Raw genomic sequence first — 24,006 nt, forward strand, 5'->3', positions numbered from 1 at the left:
ACTTTAAAACAAAGCGTACTTCATTTTTATCACTCATGCCAAACCACTAAATGAAAAGCTGAATACTTGGAGCTTTGATTTGAAATGTAATCGTGACCTTTAGAAATAAATTTACCTAAGGGTTATTCTAACAACTGGTTTAAAAATAGACCAAAGTGTAAATAAAATGGGCAAATGATATATTTCAGTTCCCAGAGATCATTGATAAGGAAAAGTTGTTTTTACTTTGCAGCTTTCAGTCTTAGAGAAAAGACTTCATCATCTTATATGTGATGAGTCTTTGTGGACTGCTGATATCTTCGTAGAATTTGACTGGAAGTTCCTTCTCTTGAAAATGAATGGGCATTTTCTTGCTCTCCACAGTCATGAGCTTCACTTCCAGGGGGCCCAAGTTTACATAATCCTATGGTGAACCGATACAGAAAAGAAGAGTTTATTCAGCAAGTTACCAGCCTCCATAGATTAGATTTTCTTTATTATGGTTGGCCTTTATCTGATGGATTTCATTACCCTCCTAATTGCCCAACTGCTGTATAACCCATGAAATATGAGACCCGCTGTAAATAGCAAACAACTGAGAAAATTTATATTCCCAGTGGGGCATAGCAGACAAGATCTCCCAAAGAGCAGGCAGCAAAGGGGTAAAGGGGTGGGTAGGGGGATGTGCAGAGGTGTACTAGCTAGAGTAAGGAGATATAGTCTCTGCAAGCTCTTGTTGGTGAAACAAAGTGTTGGCTATATCCACGGGTGTGTGTGGGTGTGTGTGCATGTGTGGCCCTCTGCTGGGAAGATTATAACCATACCAGAGCTTTCCATATTATTCAAGATTAAAGAGAAAGATCCACTAAAGCCATTTTGACTAAAAATATTCTAATATTGGCCAACTTTTCCATGGATTTTGTGCTTTTCACAGGATTTGGGGTATTGTATAGATAAAACTTAACCATATACTGCCAAACTCACTAACAGTCTGAGATATCAACAAGCAGAGCTAGAAATCTAATTCATAGGAAAATATACCCTAATTTACATGAAATCCCATAGCCAACCCAAAATTGGATTAAAACAGCTAAGGCCCTACCCAGTACCCCTCTGGGAAGCCTCCAGGACTCTCCAAGGCATAACTTTCTCTTTTGTACTACTGCAGTACTTCCATTCAGCAAACCTTTCCTGGGTGCCCACTATATGCCAGGCCCTGTTTCAAGTGCTGGGGAACAACGATAAGCTCACAAACTGGTCAGGGAGAGAGACACAGGTGGCAGGCACATTCCTCTTGTACAGTAATTATTGGTTTTCTTATCTGTCTTCTACTAGCCTGTAAGTGACTTGAGTGTAGGGATGTTTGAGACTTCCTTTCTTCCTGTTCTCCCTCCTTAAATACCCAAGCATCTAACAAGTAGCTTGCATTTCGTGGGTTGCTCAACAAATAAAAATCTCGGAAAATATGTATTTAAGTTTGGAGAATCAAAGAAAGAAAAAGGAAGACGTTTTATTCCTCAAAATGCATATAGTTGTTTTTAGCTTTCAAAATACATTGTAATAGAGCTGTAATAAATGTAAGATAGGGCAAAAGCAGATTGATAGAGGTCTACCACATATTTTACAATCATCTGGAGAAGGATTCCAAAGTAATAAACCATGGCCATGGCAGTGCCACCACATCAAAAATCCATGGAAAGTAAAGTCTTTGTTATGGATTGAATTGTGCTCCCCGCCCCCGCTCCAGGTATGTTGAAGTCCTAACTCTTCTAGCTATAAATGTAACCTTGTTTTGGGAAATAGGGTTTTTCTTTGTGGATGTTATCAGTTAGATTAACAGTGTCATATTAGAGAAAAGTGGGTCCTAGTCCTGTATGACTAGTGTCATAAAAAGAGGACAGACACGGAAACAGAGTCACACACAGGGGAAGACATATTATGAAAACCCATCTACAAGCTAAGAAAAGCTTGGGGCTATAGAAGATGAAAGAGATAAGGAAGAATCTTCCCCTGGAGCTAACAGAGAGACAGCAAAAGAACAGAGCCCTTCTAATGCTCTGATTTGGACTTCCAGCCTCCAGAACTGTAAGAAAATAAATTTCTGCTCCTTAAAGCAATCCACTTTGTGGTATTTTGTTAGGACACCCTAGAAAACTAAAATGGGCTTTCATTCTACCAAATGGTGTGCAATTTGGGGATTTTGTAGACATTCATCTAGCTGGCCTAAGGTCATCATGACATACCAGTAGTCTGATTCCAAGATACTCGTGGGGGTGCTTGGGTACTATAGAGACTAGAACTTTGGTCCCTGGAATGGCTGCTTGATGGTAGCAGGACTAAGTTGCAGGCAGTTAAAATGTCTTCTGTTGGTCTAGTAGTTTCTTCTGCTTTCTTACAGCACTCTTTCCTACCAGACTTTAAAGTTCTTGGTAGTATGAAGAAGGAAAATAGATGTAAGGATAATTGGAATGTACCAAAAAGAGGTTTTAGCATTAAAAGGCATGATACTTCCAGTTTCAATAATGGTAGATGTGGCAGTTTGTACTTTCCAAAGATGGCCACACTAATATTTATGCTATCCCACATTGTCTTTCTTACAATGTGGTGCTGACCCTCCTCCATCAAGATATAGGATCTATGTTCCCTCCCCATTGGGTAGAATTTTGCAACTGCATCAATCAAGAAAATGTGATGGAAGTGATGGTGTTTGATTCCCAGGGCTAAGTTTTGCAAAGCACTGCAACTTTCATCTTGATGTCTGGGGTTGCTTGCTCTGGGGGAAACCATAAAAAGACAAACTCAAAGAAGTGCCCTGTAGAGAGGCCCTCATGGAGAAGAGCTGAGGCCCACAGCTTAACCAGCACTAACTTGCTAGCCGTGTGAGTAAGCCACCTTGGAGGTGGGTCCTCCTGCTCCAGCAAGCCTTCAGACAACTGCAGCATCAGCCAACAGGTAACTACAACTGCCTGACAGCTCCAAAGTAATAACTGCCCAGTGGAATCTTTCCTGAATTCTTAATTGATAAGCCATGAAAAAGAATAAATGATTGTTGTTATGAGCCACTAAGTTTGGGGGTGATTTTTTTTTTTTTAACGTGCAATTACATATAACATGCATGGTACACTAGTAATGAGGGGTCTATAAATGAATATATGGAACATACTGGGCATGGGTAGGATTAAAAATGGTATCCAATGAGAGAGGTGAATGGTGGGCCAATTTTACTGATAATTGTAAATAGAATTTTTCAATATCTGTATTTTATAGATTAATTTCCTCCATTAATTAATAAAACTATTCTCTTAGAAGTCACCTTACCTTGAAATCCTGTTCATCCTCGTATAGTAAGTATTTCATTTCAGAGGTTCCAAACTCTGTGGATGAAATATCCTTTTCATCTATCTTCAGATGGAACTCTTTGATGCTATCCTCACGATTAATATGTGAGGCACTGCTCTCCATTAATGGAATCATCACGTCTTTCATTTTTAATTGTTCATGTTGTAATTTTGACCTCGCTTCTGGGATGAATACAAAGAAATTAATTATGTATATATTTTGAACATTCTTTGTCACATTTTTAATTAAAAAGACCTTTGAGAATTAAAAATGTAGAATTTATTAAAATGCGAGTCCCATTTTTAGAACTCTTAAGTTGTATTTCCTGTTAGCTAAGTTTCAGTTATCACATGGAAACGTATGCATGTGTCAGTATTTTGGTTGGCTAAATTGGGACCCAAACCATGCCAGTGTAGACAATACCCCACCCCTCTCCACCATTGTCTATGTAATTCACTGTGAAACACGGTGACTTGATTTGGGACTTTGAAAATGGGGCTAAAGAGAGGAGATGGGTTAGGAGAGGCTCTGTGAGAAGAGAAATATAAAGGAGCAGGCATGTTTTTATTCCCTGAATAGCACTTGGATATGAGGTGCCCACACATAATAGGTGCTCAATAAGTGTTTGTTAAATTGGAAAAAAAAAGAAAAAGTCATCATCACAATCACAATAAAATAATACCATTAAGTACTTCTGGAAACTCCAAAGCAGTTTCTTCAGGTGGCACTTCTTGTCCAGCTGCTTGGGTAAGATATAGCCGTCTGAAACAACAAATAAGAAAAGTAATTTGTCAGTCAGCAAATATTGTACTACATGCTCACTAGAGTGTCTGCTAGGTGCTAGAGACCCAGAGGTGAAAAATGAGACATAGGTTCTACCCTGGGTGTTTCCTCCGGGAAACCTTCCCTCACCTAAGGCTGAATCAGGTGCTGCTTCTCTCTGCCTCACAGCACTTCTCACGCTATGCTACTTCTCTGTCGTGGTATAAACCATTACTTTTACATCTTCGCTGGGGACAGTTCACCTCTATTTCTCATCACCCTACTAAATATTATAAAGAACGGAATTCTCAACAAAGAGGAAGAAAGGGCAGTTGCCATAAAATATATAATACATATTATATTTCTTTGACTTGGAAATAGGTACTATAAAAGGTCTTGAACACTCTCAGGTTATCCTTCTGGGTAAGAAGTATAAGAGATAATTGAGGGCTTACACGTGCACCTGTTTCTTTAAGATCTTTCTAAAATATCCTAAACATTTGCATCAAGAGTTTTACAGTCTAGCAAAAAAAACCAAACATTAAACAAGTAATCACAAGTGTGATAAATGCTGGTTACAAAGGAAAAGTTCAGAGTCCCATAGAGGCATACACCAGAGGAGCTTAACCCTGTTCTTAAAAACATTGCCCACGCTTAGTTTTTGCCGTTGGGAAGATTCTCTCTCTCCCAACTCAGCAAAAAACCCAAAACCAAACCCAGTGCCATCGAGTCAATTCCAACGCATAGCGACTCTATACTCAGAAGCAGGACTAAAGAAAATAACCGCTAAAGCACTGATGAACAGTGATGGAATTCAATGAAGATTTTGTGAGGAAAACTGATACAGTAAATTGTATACTACACAACAAATAATGAAAATGTTTCTCCTTTCCCTTCCTGTCCTTGGCCAAGTTCTCTCTGGCTGATGAAAGAATTCCCTTTTGTTATAATTATTAGCACTTCACACCCATGTCAGCTCCAAATCAGATTTACCAGATGAAGCTGACTGAAGCAGAGAAGTGGGGCTGGCAGTTTGGTGGGCAGCTCTTTCCTAGGGTTTGGCCAGAACCAAGAAGAGGAAAAGAGGGCAGTAGACAGCAGGGTAGCAGTGGTTGGAAGCCACAGAACCAGCCAGCAGCTGGCAGAGATTAGATGTAATCACAAAGAAAACAGGAGCAGCAGATGGCAAGGATTAGAGAGGGACAGGAGTGTGGAGCTGGAGGAGACCTGATCATAGAGATGAGGGCTGGCAACAGAGAGTATTTTCTTCTGGGAGGATAATGAGGTGCCCACCCCCTAAGGGCCCTCAAGGGCATCAGCTCAAGAGACTGGAGATACCGGAGCCTGGTAAACAAAAAAATTCACTCAGCCTGACCTCCTATCTTGTCTACACACGTGTCTACCTCTCCCAGGCAGCACACATAATTGTAGAAGGGAGACAGGTGTCCTCTTTCTCTACACCACTCCACCTAGCCTTTAACTTATAAAGTAATTGCATTATCTCCCAGTTTCTCCAATCTTTTATCCTGACACCCATCACCTAGCCCAGCAAACAACTATAAGGTATCAGTATCTGAAACATTTTAGGGAATTTGTAAATAAATTATTTATTGTGTCTCAAACGGTATTCTTCCACACCACACAAGCAACAGAAACTACCTGGGTAGAAAATTCTTCCTTGCTCTTCCACTATGTTCCACTTACTATCTGCTTTAATTCCTAGACTCTGAATTTTCTTTCCTAGAAAGTAATTTGACTCTTGCATTAACTATCAAAACAAACAATCAATTCTGCAGTTCACAAGGTAACCAAAAGCCCAGACAACTTCCAGGAAGCTTCTGGAAAGTTGATCACTCCCTCTTTGTGCTAACTCTGCACCTCATACATCCTCCTCTGCGTCCACTCTATAGGGCTTCCATGCCTATCTCTCCTGCTGTCCTGTAGGTTCCTAAAGGTTGGCGGTTGTAATATTCATGTTAAGTGTTTACTATTATCGCTATGGTGCGCTGCTTGACAAAACAATCAAAGCTTACACTGTAATAATCTTATACCTTTACCATGGCTATTTTGTGAGTTTCTTTCTTTTTGACTATTGTACTCTGACTGGAGCATTGAAGAATTAAATACTCTTTTTAAAATTAAAAGCAAAACAAAAACTTAAAAAAGACTTTTACAGATACAAATGCTTACAAAATACTTTCTAGATATGTTAATGACTTTCACCTGGATATGTTGAGATCCACAAGCCTACAGTTAAACAGTTGATCAATAAGCACCAAATTTTCTTCTTCCAGCTCATGAATAGCATTTTCCAATTCTTCAACTTCCTTCCTGTGAATTGCAATCTGTTCCCAGAAGAAGAAAATGGATGTTGGTACTTATTGACTTAGTTCTATTTAGTCTTCTAAAGAAATTCAACCCTTAAAGTGTGTTTGCCTGACGGGAATATCTATCACATATTATTTATTGTTTATTACTGGATGTGGCGTTTACATTAACTTTACCTAATTTATTCTTTGTTTTTGGTTCCTGAGAGAGAGCTCTAAACCCTTGGAATTTCCTGAGTAATTTAGGTGCCTTTGTTATCTGTAAAGGAGCCCTGGTAGCACAGTGGTTAAGGTGATCGGCTGCTAACTGAAAAGTCAGTAGTTGGAAACCACCCGTTGTTCTGCAGGGAAAAGATGTGGCAGTCTACTTCTGTAGAGATTTAAAGCCTTGGAAGCCCTATGGGGTAGCTATGAGTGGAACTGACTTGATGGCAGTGGGTTTGGTTGGGTTTAGTGTTATCTATAAGCTTCCAGACCATACCTGAGAGTTTGTGCTAATGAGGTGACTCAGGTGAGGGCTCATCAGGCCAAAAAGCCCACCTTGTGCTATAAACTCACCTTAGGGGAAGTGGGCTGATTGAATTAATCGTGGCATCGTAATGAGAACCCATAAAATCTCTGGATATGGAAGTTCCAGGGCTTCGTGGTTGGTGAAAGACATCAATGCACGTGAAACAGTAGCGCATCCCTTTTTGGGACATGGAAGGCCTACGTTGGAAACCCTCTCAGACCTTGTGCTATGCATCTCTTTGTGTTCTTTTTGCTATGATAAAACTGTAGTCATAAGCGTAGTGCTTTCTGTGAGTTCTGTGAGTTGTTCTAGCAAAGTATCAGGCCCGAAGGAGTAGTAGGAGCCAGCATATCAGAAGTGAGGGTCTGGTAGCCTGAAGAAAAAAAAAAAAAAGCCTGAAGGGGCAGAGAAAAAAGAAAAAAAAATTGGGGGGGGGGCAGAGAGAGCCCCCAAATTTGTAGCCAGCAGGCCAGAGTGCCCTGGGAACTCCCAAGCTTATGGCTGGCATCCAAAGGGGTAGTGGTAAAACCCCGAGTTTGTAGCCAGCAAGTCAGAAGTAAGCGTGTGGTAGGGACTCCCAAACTCGTGGCTGGTGTCTGAGGTCTCGGGGAGACATGGTTCTGGAGGACTGTGTCTCTGAACTTGTGAGATCTAACCTAGCTTCGGATGGTGTGGATTAGAGGAAGAAGTACAGCATGTGCAGCTGATGTGAGAACAGAAGCGAAACAGAGGGGAACAGATTGATAATAGGTTAATTTGGATTGATTAACATATATTTGGTGTCAGAAAAGTAGGATTTTTATTTTTCCTGTACACTGGGTTTGTTCTTCCTCTGTAAGAAGGAATGGGTGGGACTCTTATCCACGTCATCAGCTAAACCTGTTTGCATGGTTAGGTAGTTATTACAGAATGGCAGGAGTTGTCCCTTCCTACCCTTCAAAAGCACTGCTGCTATATGAGTTAGAGGCAGAGATAAATAAGAACACATAGATAATTAATTTAGCAATATGGTATATTAAGAATTAACTGAGGATCTGTCTGAGGTTAATTATAAATGATACAAGGGAAAATAATACCACCAGAAAGAAATACTATAGTATGGTATTTTTAAAAAGAAATACTAGCTTTCACCTACTAGCTCTTTTTATTAGCCTCTATAATAGAATTATGTCTTCTCTGAGTGCTGGAGTAGTTCTGAGAAATATCCAACAGATGAAATGCTGTTTATTCGTTCAATTGTATTGTATGCCTACTATGTGCCGGAAACTATATTACATTTGGAGAACAAGATAAAACAACCTTCAAGAATCTCTTAGCTCAGTGGAAAAGAAGGTGATAAAATCAGAAAACAATGTGCTAAAAGCCATAATGGAGGCTGTCTAGGTGATGAGAGAGCAAAGAGAGGTTCACCCTTATTTATGCCAGGTGCAAAGGGGCAGGGGAGGGTTAATAGAAGAGACAGTATGTAGTCTGGATCTTGAAGAGCATAGGGACAACCTAGGCAGACAAGAGAGAGCGCATTCTAGGCAGAGGGAACCACATGTACAAAGGCACAATTACTTGGGCCTGGCTAGATACAAAGTGGGAGCTAGGAAGAAGGAGGAAAGGAACTGGGGAAGCAGGGAAGAGCCAAGTAATGCTAAAGAGTCTGGATTTTACCCTGTAGGTAATGGAAGGTCATCAATAGACATAGCAGGCTTAGTTAACATTTACTGAAGAAATATGGCTCACCCAGCTAGGAACAGAATCTGTGGTTCCGTTGCTAGAGTTCTCCTCAGTCTTTAAGAATTGTATTTTAATAACTTTTATCTTAAGAAGACTTGATAATGGGAATGATATATAGAAGAATGTTACTACATAGAACCCCAACTCACCTCTCTGCCTACCCAAAGAAACAAACGTATGGGTCATGAGGTTCTCATGAAGAAAGGTCAGGACAACAGAAGAATTAGAATTCAGAGTATAAAACAAAGTGATAGGCTGGTGAAAATATTAGAAAGATAAATTGGAGGAAGATAGGAGTCTCGAGGGAATATGATGAAACAGAAAATGCACAGGGGCTTAGATTCAGTGTTGCTCGTCCAGAGTTGCCAAGAGTATAACCGAGACGAGTACTTGGAAGGAGAAGGCTATCATTTTTTTGCTTTGGAATTGAGATTTAGTTATTGTATTTTGGAATCTTGAAGCATTCAGTATATTATCACATGCTTATCATTATCACAGAAGTCATTTACTAAATGCTTGAATTCTTACTGGGTAAGGATTTGTGCTAGATCTAGAAGGATACAAAGGTAAATAAGGCATGGCCTCTTCCCCAAAGACAGCTTACAATCCAGTGAACAAACCTTAAAAAATCATAATATCAGTTTCATAGAAAAGGCTCAAATATTGCCGGTGGCCTGGAGTTAGAAAGAAAAGCGTATATTACTTACCTGCCACAAACAATTCAGAAGACCCATTTAAGTCCATAATACTAAATTACAAAGCTAGAGGGTTGGTGCTTTAGGATCTTGTATGTTCAGATATAATCAACTTGATTACAAGCTTGAATGTCTTAATGTCAAAGGATAAAAAAGGAATTATAGTTAGAAGTTGTAAACAGAAGGGATTAATAGAACATTTGGAAATGTTTGACCTACAGGTTTGGCATGCTTGGGAGGCAGCACACACAGTTCTTGATCTCTTTGCAAAGTTGGGAATGAAGACCCTTTTGGGGAGTTACTTCCAAACTTTCAGGCTAAGGGTAGCCTTTGATATCGCTACTCCAATAGAGCACTAAGTACAGTGCACATCAATTGCCATCCCCCTCCCAGTTTTTTGAAATGTTAGAAAAATGAAAACTAGTTCCTTTTCTGGAATAAGAAAGTAAAAACAAGTAAAAAGGCACTTTACCCTCCCATTCCCTCCCCAAAATTCTCAAGAAATGCATATAGATATTGGGAATGATTGTTTAGTTAAAACTATTATAAGTCAGGCACCTAGGATCTTAAAATACGTGTTCTTTATCTATTCCCCTGAAAGACCCAAGTTATCCTTGTCTCCTCACGTTTGAAACTTTGGTTTCTAACCTCTTTGAATCCCTATGTCTAGTTTCTCTGGCTTTCCATTTGTTGAGTTAGTCTAAGCCATTTGGAAATTTCAGTTTTCTTCATTTTCCTAATGAGCATGCTAAATAAAACCAGATAATGAAAGTCATGCGATGGAATGACTCTGTGTCCTTTCCAGAGCTCTGGTAGGATTCTTCTACATATCTTTCCCAGTATCAAGTCTTCTTTAGACAAAAGTTATCAAAATACAATGTTGATGAAGCTTTTGGTTATTGTTGAGAAATAGCTGAATGGAAAAATATTTTCAGGAGTTCAATTATTAAATATCCCTTGTTACCCATTCTAAACCTTCCCCCCCAAAATTAATTGACATGCATTGTTTTATTCCCAATTTTCAATGCTTGTGATAATACTTATAGCCAGAAGTGGTTTTAATTAATTTTGTGAGTAAATTTAATAATGCTAAAATGAATATTTATTGAAATAAAGAGAAATTAAGTTGAATTATCTTAAAATGATTTGTTATTTATTACTAAGTTCTTTTTGCTCATGATTCAGTGAAACTCAACTTTCGTCTGTCATTTATGTCCACTGAATTATGAGAAGTAAAAAATAAAACAAAATATAATTTGTGGCTTGAGTAAGAAGGGTCAAGGTACCAAAACAGCCTTTCTTGTAAGTCAAATATAAATTCTTATAGACATTTTTCCTAAACCTAAGATCTAGGACATTATTATAGGATTTAAATTATTAAATTATTATGATTGGGTCATACCACTGTAATTAACCAAAGTATAAGAACTAAATTTCTCCCTAATATTCTTCAATTATTGAGTATGCCTTGAGTTTTTTAAATTATTAGTACTTATTTTTTGGTTTTATTATTATTATTTTTTAATTCCACCATGTGTCTGTCAGTTTGTCGTACTGTGGTGGCTTGTGTGTTGCTATGATACTGGAAGCATTGCCACCGGTATTTCAAATACCAGCAGGGTCACCCTTGGTGGACAGGTTTCAGCTGAGCTTCCAGACTAAGATAGACTAGGAAGAAAGACCTAGCAGTCTATGTCTGAAAAAACTGACCAGTGAAAGCCTTATGAATAGTACTAAAACATTGTCTGATACGGTGCCAGAAGATGAGCCCTTCAGGTTGGAAGGCTCTCAAAACACAACTGGGGAAGAGCTGCCTCTGGAGTCACGCTTTTGGGATCTTCATTTGCTAATGTGGCATGACTCAAAATGGGAAGAAACAGCTGCAAACATCCATTAATAATCAGAATGTGGGATATATGAAGTATAAATCTAGGAAAACTGGAAGCCATCATAAATGAAATGGAACACATAAATATTGATATCCTAGGCATTACCTAGCTGAAATGGACTGGTATGGGCCATTCTGAATTGGATAATCACATGGTCTACCATGCTGGGAATGACAACCTGAAGAGGAATGGCGTTGCATTCATGATCAAAAAGAACATTTCAAGATCTATCCTGAAGTACACGCTGTCTGATAGGATAATATCCATATGCCTACAAGGAAGACCAGTTAATACCACTATTATTCAAATTTACACTCCAACCACTATGGCCAAAGATGAAGAAATTGAAGATTTTTACCAAATTTTGCAGCCTGAAATTGATCAAACATGCAATCAAGATGCATTGATAATTACTGGTGATTGGAATGCAAAAGTTGGAAACAAAGAAGAAGATTTGGTAGTATACTCAGCATCAGATTGAGTAAATATGGTACAAGGATACAACCCTGATGCACATCTTTCTTGACTTTAAACCACACAGTATCCCCCTTGTTCTGTTTGAATGACTGCTTCTTGGTCTATGTACAGGTTTCTCATGAACACAATTAAGTGTTCTGGAATTCCCATTCTTCGAAAGGTTATCCATAATTTGGTATGATCTACACAGTTGAATGCCTTTGCATGGCCAATAAAACACAAGCAAACATCTTTCTGATATTCTCTGCTTTCATCCAGGACCCATCTGACATCACAGGGGCTGTTGTTCTTCTTAGGGGCTGTCAAGTTGGTTCTGACTCACAGCAACCCTATGTACAACAGAACAAAACACTGTCCAGTCCTGCAACATTCTCATAATCATTGCTATGCTTGAGCCCATTGTTGCAGCCACTGTGTCAAGGCATCTCCTTGAGGATTTCTCTTTTTCAATGACCCTCTACTTTACCAAGCATGATGTCCTTCTCCAGGGACTCATCCCTCCTGATAACATGTCCAAAGTATGTGAGACATAGTCTTGCCATCCTTGCTTCTATGGAGCACTCCAGATGCACTTCTTCTAAGACAGATTTGTTCATTCTTTCGGCAGTCCATGGTATAGTCAATATTCTTCACCAATACAATTCAAAGGCATCAATTCTTCTTTGGTCTTCCTTATTCAGTATCCAGCTTTTGCATGCATATGAGGTGATTGAAAACACCATGGCTTGACTCGGGTGCACCTTAGTCCTCAAGGTGACATCTTTGCTTTTTAACACTTTAAAGAGCTCTCTTGCAGCAGATTTGCCCAAAGCAATGTGTCTTTTGATTTCCTGACTGCTGCTTCCATGGGTGTTGATTGTGGATCCAAATAAAATGAAATCCTTGATGACTTCAATCTTTTCTCCATTTATCATGATGTTGCTTTTTGGTCCAGTTGTGAGGATTTTTTTCTTTATGTTGAGGTGTAATCCATACTGAAGGCTGTGGTCTTTGATCTTCATCAGTAACTGTTTTCAAATCCTCTTCATTTTCAGCTAGCAAGGTTGTGTCATCTGCATAATGCAGGTTCTTAATGAGTCTTCTTCCAATCCTGATGTCCCATTCTTTGTATGGTCCAGCTTCTCAGATTATTTGCTTAGCATACAGATTGAATAGGTATAATGATAGGATTAAACACTGACCCACACCCTTCCTGACTTTAAACCACATGGTATCTTCTTGTTCTGTTTGAACGACTGCCTCTTGATCCATGTACAGGTTCCTTATGAGCACAATTTAGTGTTCTGGAATTTCCATTCTCCACAACATTATCCATAATTTTTTTATGATCCACACAGTCAAATGTCTTTGCATAGTCAGTAAATACACAGGTAAACATCTTTCTGGTAGTCTCTGCTTTCAGCCAGGATCCATCTGACATCAGCAATGATACCCCTGGTTCCAAGTCCTCTTCTGAATCTGGCTTGAACTTCTAGGAGCTCCCTCTTAATACACTGCTACAGCCACTTTTGAAAGATCTTCAGCAAAATTTTGCTTGCATGTGATATTGTTTAATAATTTCTGCATTCAATTGAATCAGCTTTGTTGGGAATAGGCATGAATATGGATCTCTTCCAGTTGGTTGGCCAGGTAGCTGTCTTCCAAATTTCTTGGCATAAACATGTGAGCACTTCCAGCGCTGCATTATTTGTTGAAACATCTCAATTGGTATTCCATTAATTCCTGAAGCCTTGTTTTTTTGCCAGTGCCTTCAGTGCACCTTGGACTTCTTCCTTCAGTACCATAGGTTCCTGATCATATGGTACTTCCTGAAATGTTGAATGTCGACTGATTCTTTTTGGTATAGTGACTCTGTGTATTCCTTCCATCTTCTTTTGATGCTTCCTGTGTCGTTTAACATTTTCCCTGTAGAATCCTTCAGTATTGCAACTCGAGGCGTGAATTTGTTCTTCAGTTCTTTCAGCTTGAGAAATGCTGAGCATGTTCTTCAGAGGGGCTAGAGAGAAAGGGTCTCCTGGAGAAGTAGATTGGGGCCACATCTTGTGCCAAGAAATTTGGACTCTAGTAAATAATGGACAGTCATTGAAAGGTTTTTAAGCAGATTGACATGACCAACTTTATGTTTTAGAAAGATAACTGAGGCAGTGTGGAAAACTCTCCTCTGGGGGGAAGAAAACCAGCTAAGACGCAACTGAGAGAGTCTGGGTGAGAGACAATGAGGGCCTGAACCAAGACAGTGGCAAAGGAGTTAATGAGAGGTGGTCAAAAGTAGAATTTATGGGACTTAGAGGCCTTCTGGAGCCCTAATTAAGAGCTCTGCTGCTAACCAAAAGATCAGCAGTTCAAATCTACCAGCTGCTCCTTGGAAACCCTATGGGGTAGTTCTACTCTGTCCTGTAGGGTCACTATGAGTTGGAATTGATTTGACAGCAATGAGTTTGGTTTTGGTTTTTTTAGAGGCCTTCTGGATGTGGGAAGTGAAAAGGACATTTTTAAGATAACTCCCAATCTCTTGTCTGTGGAGACTGCATAATGGTGGGATCCTTAACTGGGACACAGGAGAGGAGGTAAAGGGGAAAGGGGAAGGTGATGAAGCCAATTTAGAAGTTTGAGATGTCTTGAAACCCTGGTGGCATAATGGTTAAGTGTTACAGCTGCTAACCAAAGGGTTGGCAGTTTAAATTCACCAGGCGCTCCTTCAAAACCTTATGGAGCGGTTCCACTCTGTCCTACAGGGTCACTATGAGTCGGAATTGACTCAACAGCAACGGGTTTAGTTTTTTTTTTTTTTTTGGTGGTGCATTTTTAGGTGGAGTTGTACAGCTGGTTATTGAATGTGTGGGTTTAGAGCCTGGAAGTGAGATTAATTTCAACTTGGAGGGGATGCTTTTTAGGTGTGTGTCTTAGTTATGTAGTGCTGCTATAACAGAAAAACCACAAGCGGGTGGCTTTAATAAACAGAAATATATCTTCTCACAAAAAAATAAGTCCAAACTCAGGGCACCAGCACTAGCAGAAGACTTTCTCTCTCTGACAACTCTGGGGGGAGGTCCTAATCTCTTTTCAGCTTCTATTCCTTGAAGATCATGTGGCATGGCATCTATCTTTCCCCATCTCTCCTTGCTTGCTTGTTCAATCTGCTCTTTTACTTCTCAAAAGAGATTGACTTAAAAACATACCCTACACTAATACTGCCTCATTAGCATAACAAACAAAGCCCATTCCCAAATGGGATTATAGCCACAGGTAGGCATTAGGATTTATGACATGTATTTTGGGGGGACACAATTCAATCCATAACAGTGTGCAACATAATTATCATTGAGACATTCCTTCACTGTTATACTGGGTTGTAACCACTATTTCCTGTCTTCCTATTACTAAATTTACTTTCTTGTTTTGCTGGAGTACATTGTTAAGTAAGTTCCTAACAAAGATTGAGAAGTAAATATTCTAAGCCCTTGCATTTCTGGAAATAGCTTTACTGTGCACTTAATCTAGTTTAGCTGAGTATAGAATTCCACGTTGAAAATAATTTTCCATCTGAACTTTGCTACTGAAAAGCTGGATGCCAGTTTGGTTTTTATTCCTTTGTAGGTAACTTGCCCCATGCCTCTGCCCTGGAAACTTTTAGGACCTTCCTTTTGTTCTTAGTGCTCTGAAAACTCATGTTCCTTTTCTACACCCAGAATTTTTCTTCTATTATTTCATTGATAATTTCCTTCCCTCTATTTTCCCTGCTCTTTTTTTTCCCTGGGATTCATATTAGTTGGATATTGTACATCTTACTTCAGTACTCTAAATCTGTTATTTTTCTTTCTTTGTTAATATTGTAGTCTTCACTGTTCTGAAAGATTGCTCTCTGCTTCCTGTTCTATATTTTATTTTTGTCTTTAACACCTTGTTTTCTAAATGAAATATCTTCTGTAATATTTTTGACTATATAAATAGAAGGCCTTTTCAGTTCCCTGTATTTTCTTTTTTTTGGTCTGTTTTATTCGTTTTGTTGTTTGTTCAACTTGGTCTTTCTCTTCTATTGTGCTGGTTGTATTTATATGCCTGGTGATTTTTGGTGTCATATTTAAGAGCGGTCTGGTGAAAGGAATGAGTTTTCTCTACTGTTGTATGAGTAGGTTTGTTTTCATACCAAGTTTCTCCTCTGATGGGAGTGCAGACTGGAGGCTCTGTAAGTGGTACAGAAGAACAGGTTGAAGGGCAAACTTCATTTTAGTATGAGAAGGTAGGAGTGGGCTATTGGGTTGTAGCCTCCTAAAAGTCAAAATAGGAAGTAAACATCTACACTAAAGCCTTTCACTTTTGTCAGATAATTGTTCAGTGTTCCAAGAGGAGAGCTCTCAGGTTCTTTCCAGAGTAAATACCTTTGTTCTGTGTGAAGGAAGTGATAGGGGGTGATGGGGATGCAGATGTTCCCTATTCAGACCATGAAGTAATCCCCTTGTTTTCTGTTCCAGCCCCTATTCCCACTATCTATGGTCCATGCAGACTCTACGCTCGGGGATTCTCCCAAGTTTTCAAGGGCAGATTGAGTTTCACATCCTCTGTAGCACTCATAACATCTGGACCAAAGATTATCTGCCTGTCTCATCCAACAACATGCTCCCACATCTGCTATATGTCTTCCAGAAAATTGTTGAAATTTCCCATCAGTTAACTAACTCCTCTTATTCTCTTTGCTAATGAGTTCCTTTTGTACTTTTATAATATTATTTCAGTGGGGACTTGGAAGAGACAGAAGGGAATCTGCCATCTTGGGCCACAACATAAATAATTCACAAAGATTTCAACATAACTGCTTCCTCTACCTGAGATCTAACCCATATATTTGGATCCATTCCTCCATTGTCTATTTTTGTTGCTGTTAGTTCACCAATAACTATTTGAAGAGCACAGACTATTTATTAGGTGTCATGGATATACAGACATAGCCTCCGCTCTGTGTAGTAGAGACAGATGCTAAACAATTTCAATGTATCTTACCAAGAGTTACAATGAAACAAAGAGAGCACTGGAGAAGGAGCATCCAACACTTCCTGGAGCAGTTACAAAATGATGTATAAGGAAATTGACAACCGAAGTCCATTCTTAAAGGAAGAGTTGGAGTTTTCTAGGCAGATAAGGGTAATGGGGTGAGGAGGTAAGGGAAGACATTTTAGTCAGTGGGACTAGCATGTCCAAAGTAAGGAAAACAGGACAGCATGCCATAACAAAGAATTATCTAGTCCAATATGTCAATAGTGCTGATGTTGAGAAATCCTGCTCTAGAAGAAGTCCTCACGTGACCACATCCAGCTAGAGCGGTAGTGCAGCACTGGTAAAGGGAGACACCTGAGCAGCTGAAGCTAAGGCAGTGCTCCCGGATCCTGTAGTTGCTGCATGCTCTCAATAACGAGGTATGAAGAGAGCCTGAGGACCAGGCTAGGGTAGGACATAGAGGCTGCAGGGGGCAGAGACATCTTGACCATAGGTCTGGTGCTGGTTACAAGGTCCAAAAGGACAGAGCAGTCTACTTCAAAAGTGACCAGTGCAGGAAGCAGGGCATAGCACTTCCTCGACAGCAGAGAGGGAGAAAGGATCCAGATTCATGGATCTGAGCCCTCCTTAGCAACACATCCTAAAAGAGGTCACATAAGCTCCATCTCCCTATACATCAAGAATCTATCTTGGAGAGGAGTAAAGAAATGGAAATCTGAAAGACTGAGCACTTGTCCAAAGAAGACTGTGTCATCCAAAAGAGGCAATTTAAATCAGCAGAGAATGAGGTTAGAATGATCTTCTAGCCATGGCCCTGCCACCCAGGAGGATGGGAGCTCAAGAGGCAGATCAGATTAGTTTTAGGACATAAAAAAGCTTTGCACATTTGAATATATTGTGTGAACCGTGACCCCTAAAAAAAGATTTCTGGTTATTATTTAGATTATTTCTGGTATTTGTTGAGTAACAGCTTGTGATAAGGCTAGTCTCCACCTGATTTTCATTTTGCCTCAGTCAGTCATACCAAACCAAAACCCACTGCCATCGAGTTGATTTTGACTCATAGCTACCCTATAGGACAGAGTAGAACTGCCCCATAGGGTTTCCAAGGAGCGGTTGGTGGATTCGAACTGACGACCTTTTGATTGGCAGCCAGGCTCTTAACCACTGCACCACCAGGGCTCCGTGCTTTTCCCACGACTTCAGTTCTGTAAATAAAAGTTATTTCCAGTGCAAAAGAGAGAGAAAAATTATTCAATTCCACTTACCTCTCTTTTTAGCCAGTCATTCTCCAAGATCTCTCTATAGCTGCCCTTGTCAATGAACTTTACAGCATTCTAAAATAAAGTTTCTGTATTAAGGAAGGGTTGTCACCTGGCAATTCACAGTTTAGCAATGATGATGCATAATCAATTTATTTGACCATTCATTTTAAATTATATTTTGCAATTACTTTGGGAACATACCTAAGAACTTTTGGGTTAGTTGCTCTTTCTTTGTTACCTTCCTGTTGTATTTTTGTTGCTGATTTACACTGTTTGATACAAGTTATTTGGGGAACTGGACAATGGTGTGACTGTCCATTCAATTTGGCATCCATTGTGACTGAATTTGACTGCCATGGTGAAATCAATCATTAAGTGACCTGCTCCATAATTAAGATGACTAAAATGCAAGAATCAAACAGTCTTCAAGCTCCTAGTCACAGACATAATCTAACATATAGCAAACACATGAATATATTACATTAATATATCTTTATAATTTGAAAGATTTCTGGATGTCAATAATAACAATGCACATATCTACAACCCTGAAGACAAATAATTTAAGGGTAATGGGAAAGTCTCGTGGAAAAAAAAAAATTAGAAGAGGAAAAGCAGAAAAGTCTTACTTTGTCACTAGGTTAATAAAAAGTAAATTCATTTTCAATTACTTGGATATTTACAGTTTCACCCAAAAAAGCTTTACAGTGTATAACACATCATATTTAACTGTGAGATACTTTTATATGGATGTGTTTTAGTTATTAAGTGCTGCTATAACAGAAATACCACAAGTGGATGGCTTTAACGAAGAGAAATTTATTTCTTCACAGTAAAGTAGGCTAAAAGTCCAAGTTCAGGACGTCAGCTTTCTCTCTCTGTCTGCCTTCTCCTCAATCCTCCCCTGGACTAGGAGCTTCTCCGCTCAGGGACCCCAGGTCCAAAGGATGCACTCTTCTCCCAGCACTGCTTTCCCGGTGGTATGAGGTCCTCCTGTCTCTCTGCTCTCTCTCTTTTATATCTCAAAAGAGATTGCCTCAGGACACAATCCAATCCTGTAGACTGAGTCCTGCCTCACTAACACAACTGTCACCCATCCCCCCTCATTAACATCATAGAGGCATGATTTACAACATATAGGAAAATCACACAATACCAGGAATCATGGCCCAGCCAAATTGATGCAAACATTTTTCAGGGGACATAATTTAATCCATGACAGGATGCTAGGTTACAAATTAAATATTCAGTAACTGAAGGGCAATCAAAAGACAAGAAATTAAGAAAAATACTCTAAATCATAAACACAGGCAGAAATAATTTAAAAGTGTGTTAAGGGTAAATTTTTTTGTTAAGTCTTTAGAGCTGGAAGATTTCCAATCAAGAACAACAAAAAAATTTTTTTAATAGTCCTAATTAAACTAAGAGTAGGCCTGTATTTCCTAGGAACCAATTACAACTGATAACTCATTTATAAATTCATAATTTCATTTATAAAAAAACAGTTCAGTACATAACTGAAGTTGATTGGCTAACAGCTTAACACAACGTGAACAATGCAGCAGTGGTTTTCGACTTTACTATACATTAAAATTTCCTGGAAGCTTTGGAAAATCTCAAGCCCAGGCAACATCCAGGACCCAAGCATCAGTATGTTAAAAAAAAAAAAATCGGTCTCAAGTGATTCCAGCATACAGCTAAGGGTGCAAAGAACTGGATTATAGGAAGTTGAACTGCATGCCAAAATAGTCAGATAAAATGAGGAAAATTCATTCAAGCTTGTGGTATACAGTCGTTTCCGACTCATAGCGACCCTGTGCCACGCCCCACAGGGTTTCCTAGGAGCGCCTGGCGGACTTGAACTGCCGACCATTTGGTTGGCAGCCATAGCACTTAGCCGCTATGCCACCAGGGTTTCCATATAGCATTATGTGAGGGAAAAAATGTATAGTGTAGTGATTAAAAGCAACGATGTGAAGATCTCCTGAATTGAATCCCAATTCTGTCACGTTCTAGGTCTGGGGAAGTCATAAGATATCTCTGCGTCTCAGTCTTATCATTACCAAGTCCCTACCTTACAGGATTGTTGAGAGACCTAAATGTAAAATGCTTGGAACCGTTTCTGGAACGGTCCTTATTATACATGCTTGAAGTCTTTATGCTTGAAGCATATTTGATCTATATACGCATTTTTAATATTTTATTTTTCATTGTTGAGAATATACACAGCAGATCATACACCAACTCAACAATTTCTACATGTACAATTCAGTGACATTGATTATATTCTACAAGTTGTCCAACCATCCTCACCTTCCTTTTTCGAATTGTTCCTCCCCCATTAACGTAAATTCAATGCCCTCTAAGTTTCCTATCTAATCTTTCCAGTTGCTGTTGTCCATTTGATCCCATATAGATAATTCTTAAAAGGGCACATTTTAAACCATCTTAACTATGGTCAGGTCACTTCATGGTTGATTTCACCATTTAGTCAGATTCAGTCACAAAGTGTATGGGCAAATCACTGATCAGTTCTCCATAATCCTCTGTATTTGTGTAAATGGGTAAAAATCATGCAATAGGCTAATAGTAACACTGAAAGAACAACTGAATCAATAGGGAAGAAACAAGCAATAGCAGCTGAAATTTAATGAACTTAACAACCAGACATTTATGATTCTGAAGAAGGGATGTCACAAATGAAAAGTTAACTGCAGCGGCCTCCTCAGTGATTTAGGAGGTTGTTTGGGGGAAGGGCAGTGAAGAAAAAGGAAAGTCAGGTATTTTGTGTAAAACAAAGACATGAAAAAGCATATAAAATTGGAAATTGTATCTCTTTTTTTAGTATTCTAAAATTTTTAAGCAGCAGCAATGTAGAGTGTACTCTCTCAGGTCTGGGTATGTAAGAAAGTGCTTTTTAGACAAATTATATTTCATTCTATAATTCATCCATACTTTTTATTCTGATAATTTAGTATCATTGTTATTATAATACTTGAAAAATAACAGCATAATAATTTATTGGACTCTTGCTATGTTACCTAAATTATCTCGTTTAATCTTCACACCATCTCTTCAAAGCAAATACTATTACTGTCCTCATTTTATAGATTAGGGAACTGAAGCCCAGAAAAGTTAAGTAACAAATTCAGGTTATATAGCCAGCAACAGGTAGGACTCAGATTTAAACTACAACTGCCTAACATCAGAACCCAAGTTCTTAACCATTATGATATACCACAAGAAAAAAACTGGGGGAAAAGTTTTTTTTTTTTTTTTTTTTAAATAAAAATTGAAAAATACCTGTGTGGCCCATTCCTTCTTTTGGTCCAGTTGTAACAAAGTTTCTCTGATTATTTTCTTTCTAGCATCTTCCAGAGTGATTTTATACTGTTCTTTAAAAAGAAAATTAGAAGCCTTAACAAGGCTAATCCTAGGTAAAACTGGGATAATAAATTTTATTTTCCATGATCCTTACCTCTCCTTCCTGAAAATTTTTTTCCTGAATTTTCAGGTCACACATTTACTAAAGTATCTAGTTTCTCCAATTAGAAGAAAAGCTCCAATAACTTTAAAAAAAAAAAAAAAAAGAAACAAACAAACCCCTTGCCGTCAAGTCAATTCCAACTCACAGCGACCCTCATAGTGGTTTCTGACCACCAACCTTTCAGTTAGCAACCAAGTGCTTAATCACTGCACTACCAGGTCTCCTTCCAATAACTTACTAATGCCTTAATGTGAATTAGTTTAAGATGATAGCCCTCTCATGAATATTTGCATATCAAAGATTGTCTCTTCAAAGAGAGAATTTCAAACACAGTATTTGTGTGGGCAGTCTACACTTCACATCCCACAACTTGTAATTCCACAACAGAAATATAAAGATTTTACTATTCAAGAGACTAGCTCCTCAGACTCCATCCAACTAAATTCCCAGCACTCTTGGCACATGTTTTCTGGGGTCGGGAAGGTAGAATGCAAAGAGGAGAGTAAGAGGTAGTGGAGGGTGTGAAAGTTAGTAGACCTGGTTCTGAGTTAGGCTCACAGCAAGAAAGGAGGCCAGAGGTTGAGAAGGGCAGGATTCTCTACCCTCTCCAAATTTTCTCATGCTCAGAAGTGTCAGCATTGAAAGAGCAAAGAATCATAAAATTTTAGGACTTGAAAAATGCTTAGAGATCATACAGTCAACACCTCTGTTTAAGGAAAAACCAAACCCACTGCTGTCTAGTTGATTCTGACTCATAGCGACCCTATAGGACAGAGTAGAACTGCCCCACAGCATTTCCAAGGAGCAGCTGGTAGATTCGAACTCTTGATTTTTTTTTTTGGCTAGCAGCCGAGCTCTTAACCACTGTGCCACCAGGGCTCTGTCTTTAAGGAAAACTAGGCATAAAAAGGAAACCATGGTGGCATAGTGGTCAAGTGCTATGGCTGTTAACCGAAAGGTCAGCAGTTTGAATCCACCAGGCGCTCTTTGGAAACTCTATGGGGCAGTTCTACTCTGTCCTATACGATCGCTATGAGTCGTAATCGATTCAACGGCAATGGGTTTGTTTTTGTTGTTGGTTTAGGCATTAAAAAAAAAAAAAAATCCACTGTCATTGAGTTGATTGTGACTCAAAGTGACCCTATAGGGCAGAGTAGAATTGCCCCCATAAGGTTTCCAAGGCTGTACTCTTTATGGAAACAGACTGCCACATCTTTCTCCCATAGAACGATTGGTGGGTTCCAACCTTTCAGTTAGTAGCCAAGTGCTTAACCACTGCACCACCAGGTCTCCTCAAACTGATAATGTTGAATTTTACCTGAATTCTGTGATAGAGGAAAACAGCCACGGTCGAAGAAACGAGTCCCCCCGACCCCCAGCTTTGTGTTCGAGAAAATCACTTTCTGCAAACAACCACCCTTCCCGTATGACTTAGACAGGACTTACAGATGCCCCCTTGTTTACCTATGACAAGGCCAGACACAGATCCTCCAAATTCCTATTCCTTGCCTAATCAATGAGTAACTGAATTGCTTGTCTCAACTGATCAATCAGAAACAAAATGTTTCAGAAACAAATGTTTCTTAACCAAATGTAAACAATGCTTGGTTAAGCTTCTCTCCTTCCCCCAAGTCCCTGAACTTCGGCCCACCTTCAGCCTAAGCCAACATACTACCCCTCTTGAAGAGCTCCTCGAGGAGAATAGGCTGACCTCTGCATAAAACATTCTCTGATTTACTATCTGATGACTTCACCTTGTCATCCAACTTCTTCACACCTGGGTTTTTAAATTTTTTTTTCAGATAGAGGAGCTAATTGGCTGTGATTAACCCACAAAATGCACTGTCTCTGTGAGCAACCTTAAAACAGCACACTGCCTGTCACTGCCAGCTGCTCAGCTAGGGAAACAGCACTGAAATGCTTAGCCATACATAGGAAACAGAAAAACTTGGAGAAAGGGGATGTTGCCTGAGTGTTAAGTAGCAATTAGTAAGTGTTTTTGTTGTTAACTGTTCTTGATACATAAATAATAGGCCTGTAGGTGTCTAATAGTGATAGCAATCCTTCAAGAACTGGCTTCTTTTGCAGCACTGGTGCAATGGAGGCAGGGCTTTCCCACCTCACTCCCCGCAGCTCTCCAGTGGAACCCAGGCATCATTCTGGAGCACACTTGGACCATTCTCTGTCCCTTTGCTTTTATTCCCGGGTTTTACAGTCTGAGTGGCCTTCACTCTCGATTCCTAAGTCCACATCCAAATCCTACCCAACCTTCGAGCCTACTTAAAATCCTACTTCTTTCATGAAGTTTTTCCAGAATCCCTCGCCCCTGAAGCTTCCTTGAGAGCTTAGTCCTTATTGTTTGTTGCATTGGTTATTTACTGCTGTATAGCAAATTACCCCAAACTTAGCAACTTTAAGCAACAACAACCATTTATTATCTGCCAGCTTTCTAAGGGTCAGGAATTGGGCACAGCCTAGCTGGGCACCTCTGGCTCACAGTCTCTCACAAGTTTGCAATCATGGTATTAGTCAGGACTGCAGGGATCTGCAAGTTGAGT

The 24,006-nt window shown here is 39.3% G+C and overlaps 1 protein-coding gene across 1 annotated transcript in view; it reads right to left on the bottom strand.

Moving 5' to 3' along the window:
* Positions 1-241: 241 nt before the first annotated feature.
* The window catches only part of CCDC83 (coiled-coil domain containing 83), a 74,178-nt gene continuing 50,413 nt past the window's right edge, over positions 242-24,006 (bottom strand). Inside the window, exons 6-11 of the mRNA XM_049890691.1 lie at positions 21,265-21,356; positions 17,965-18,033; positions 6,304-6,425; positions 4,001-4,080; positions 3,298-3,500; positions 242-403 (exon numbers count right to left, since the gene is read on the bottom strand). Of these exons, the coding sequence (XP_049746648.1) occupies positions 242-403; positions 3,298-3,500; positions 4,001-4,080; positions 6,304-6,425; positions 17,965-18,033; positions 21,265-21,356 (728 nt within the window). The remainder of the gene's footprint in view (positions 404-3,297; positions 3,501-4,000; positions 4,081-6,303; positions 6,426-17,964; positions 18,034-21,264; positions 21,357-24,006) is intronic.

Source organism: Elephas maximus, chromosome 7 (genome assembly GCF_024166365.1).
Source record: "Elephas maximus indicus isolate mEleMax1 chromosome 7, mEleMax1 primary haplotype, whole genome shotgun sequence".
Taxonomy (NCBI): Eukaryota; Metazoa; Chordata; class Mammalia; order Proboscidea; family Elephantidae; genus Elephas; species Elephas maximus.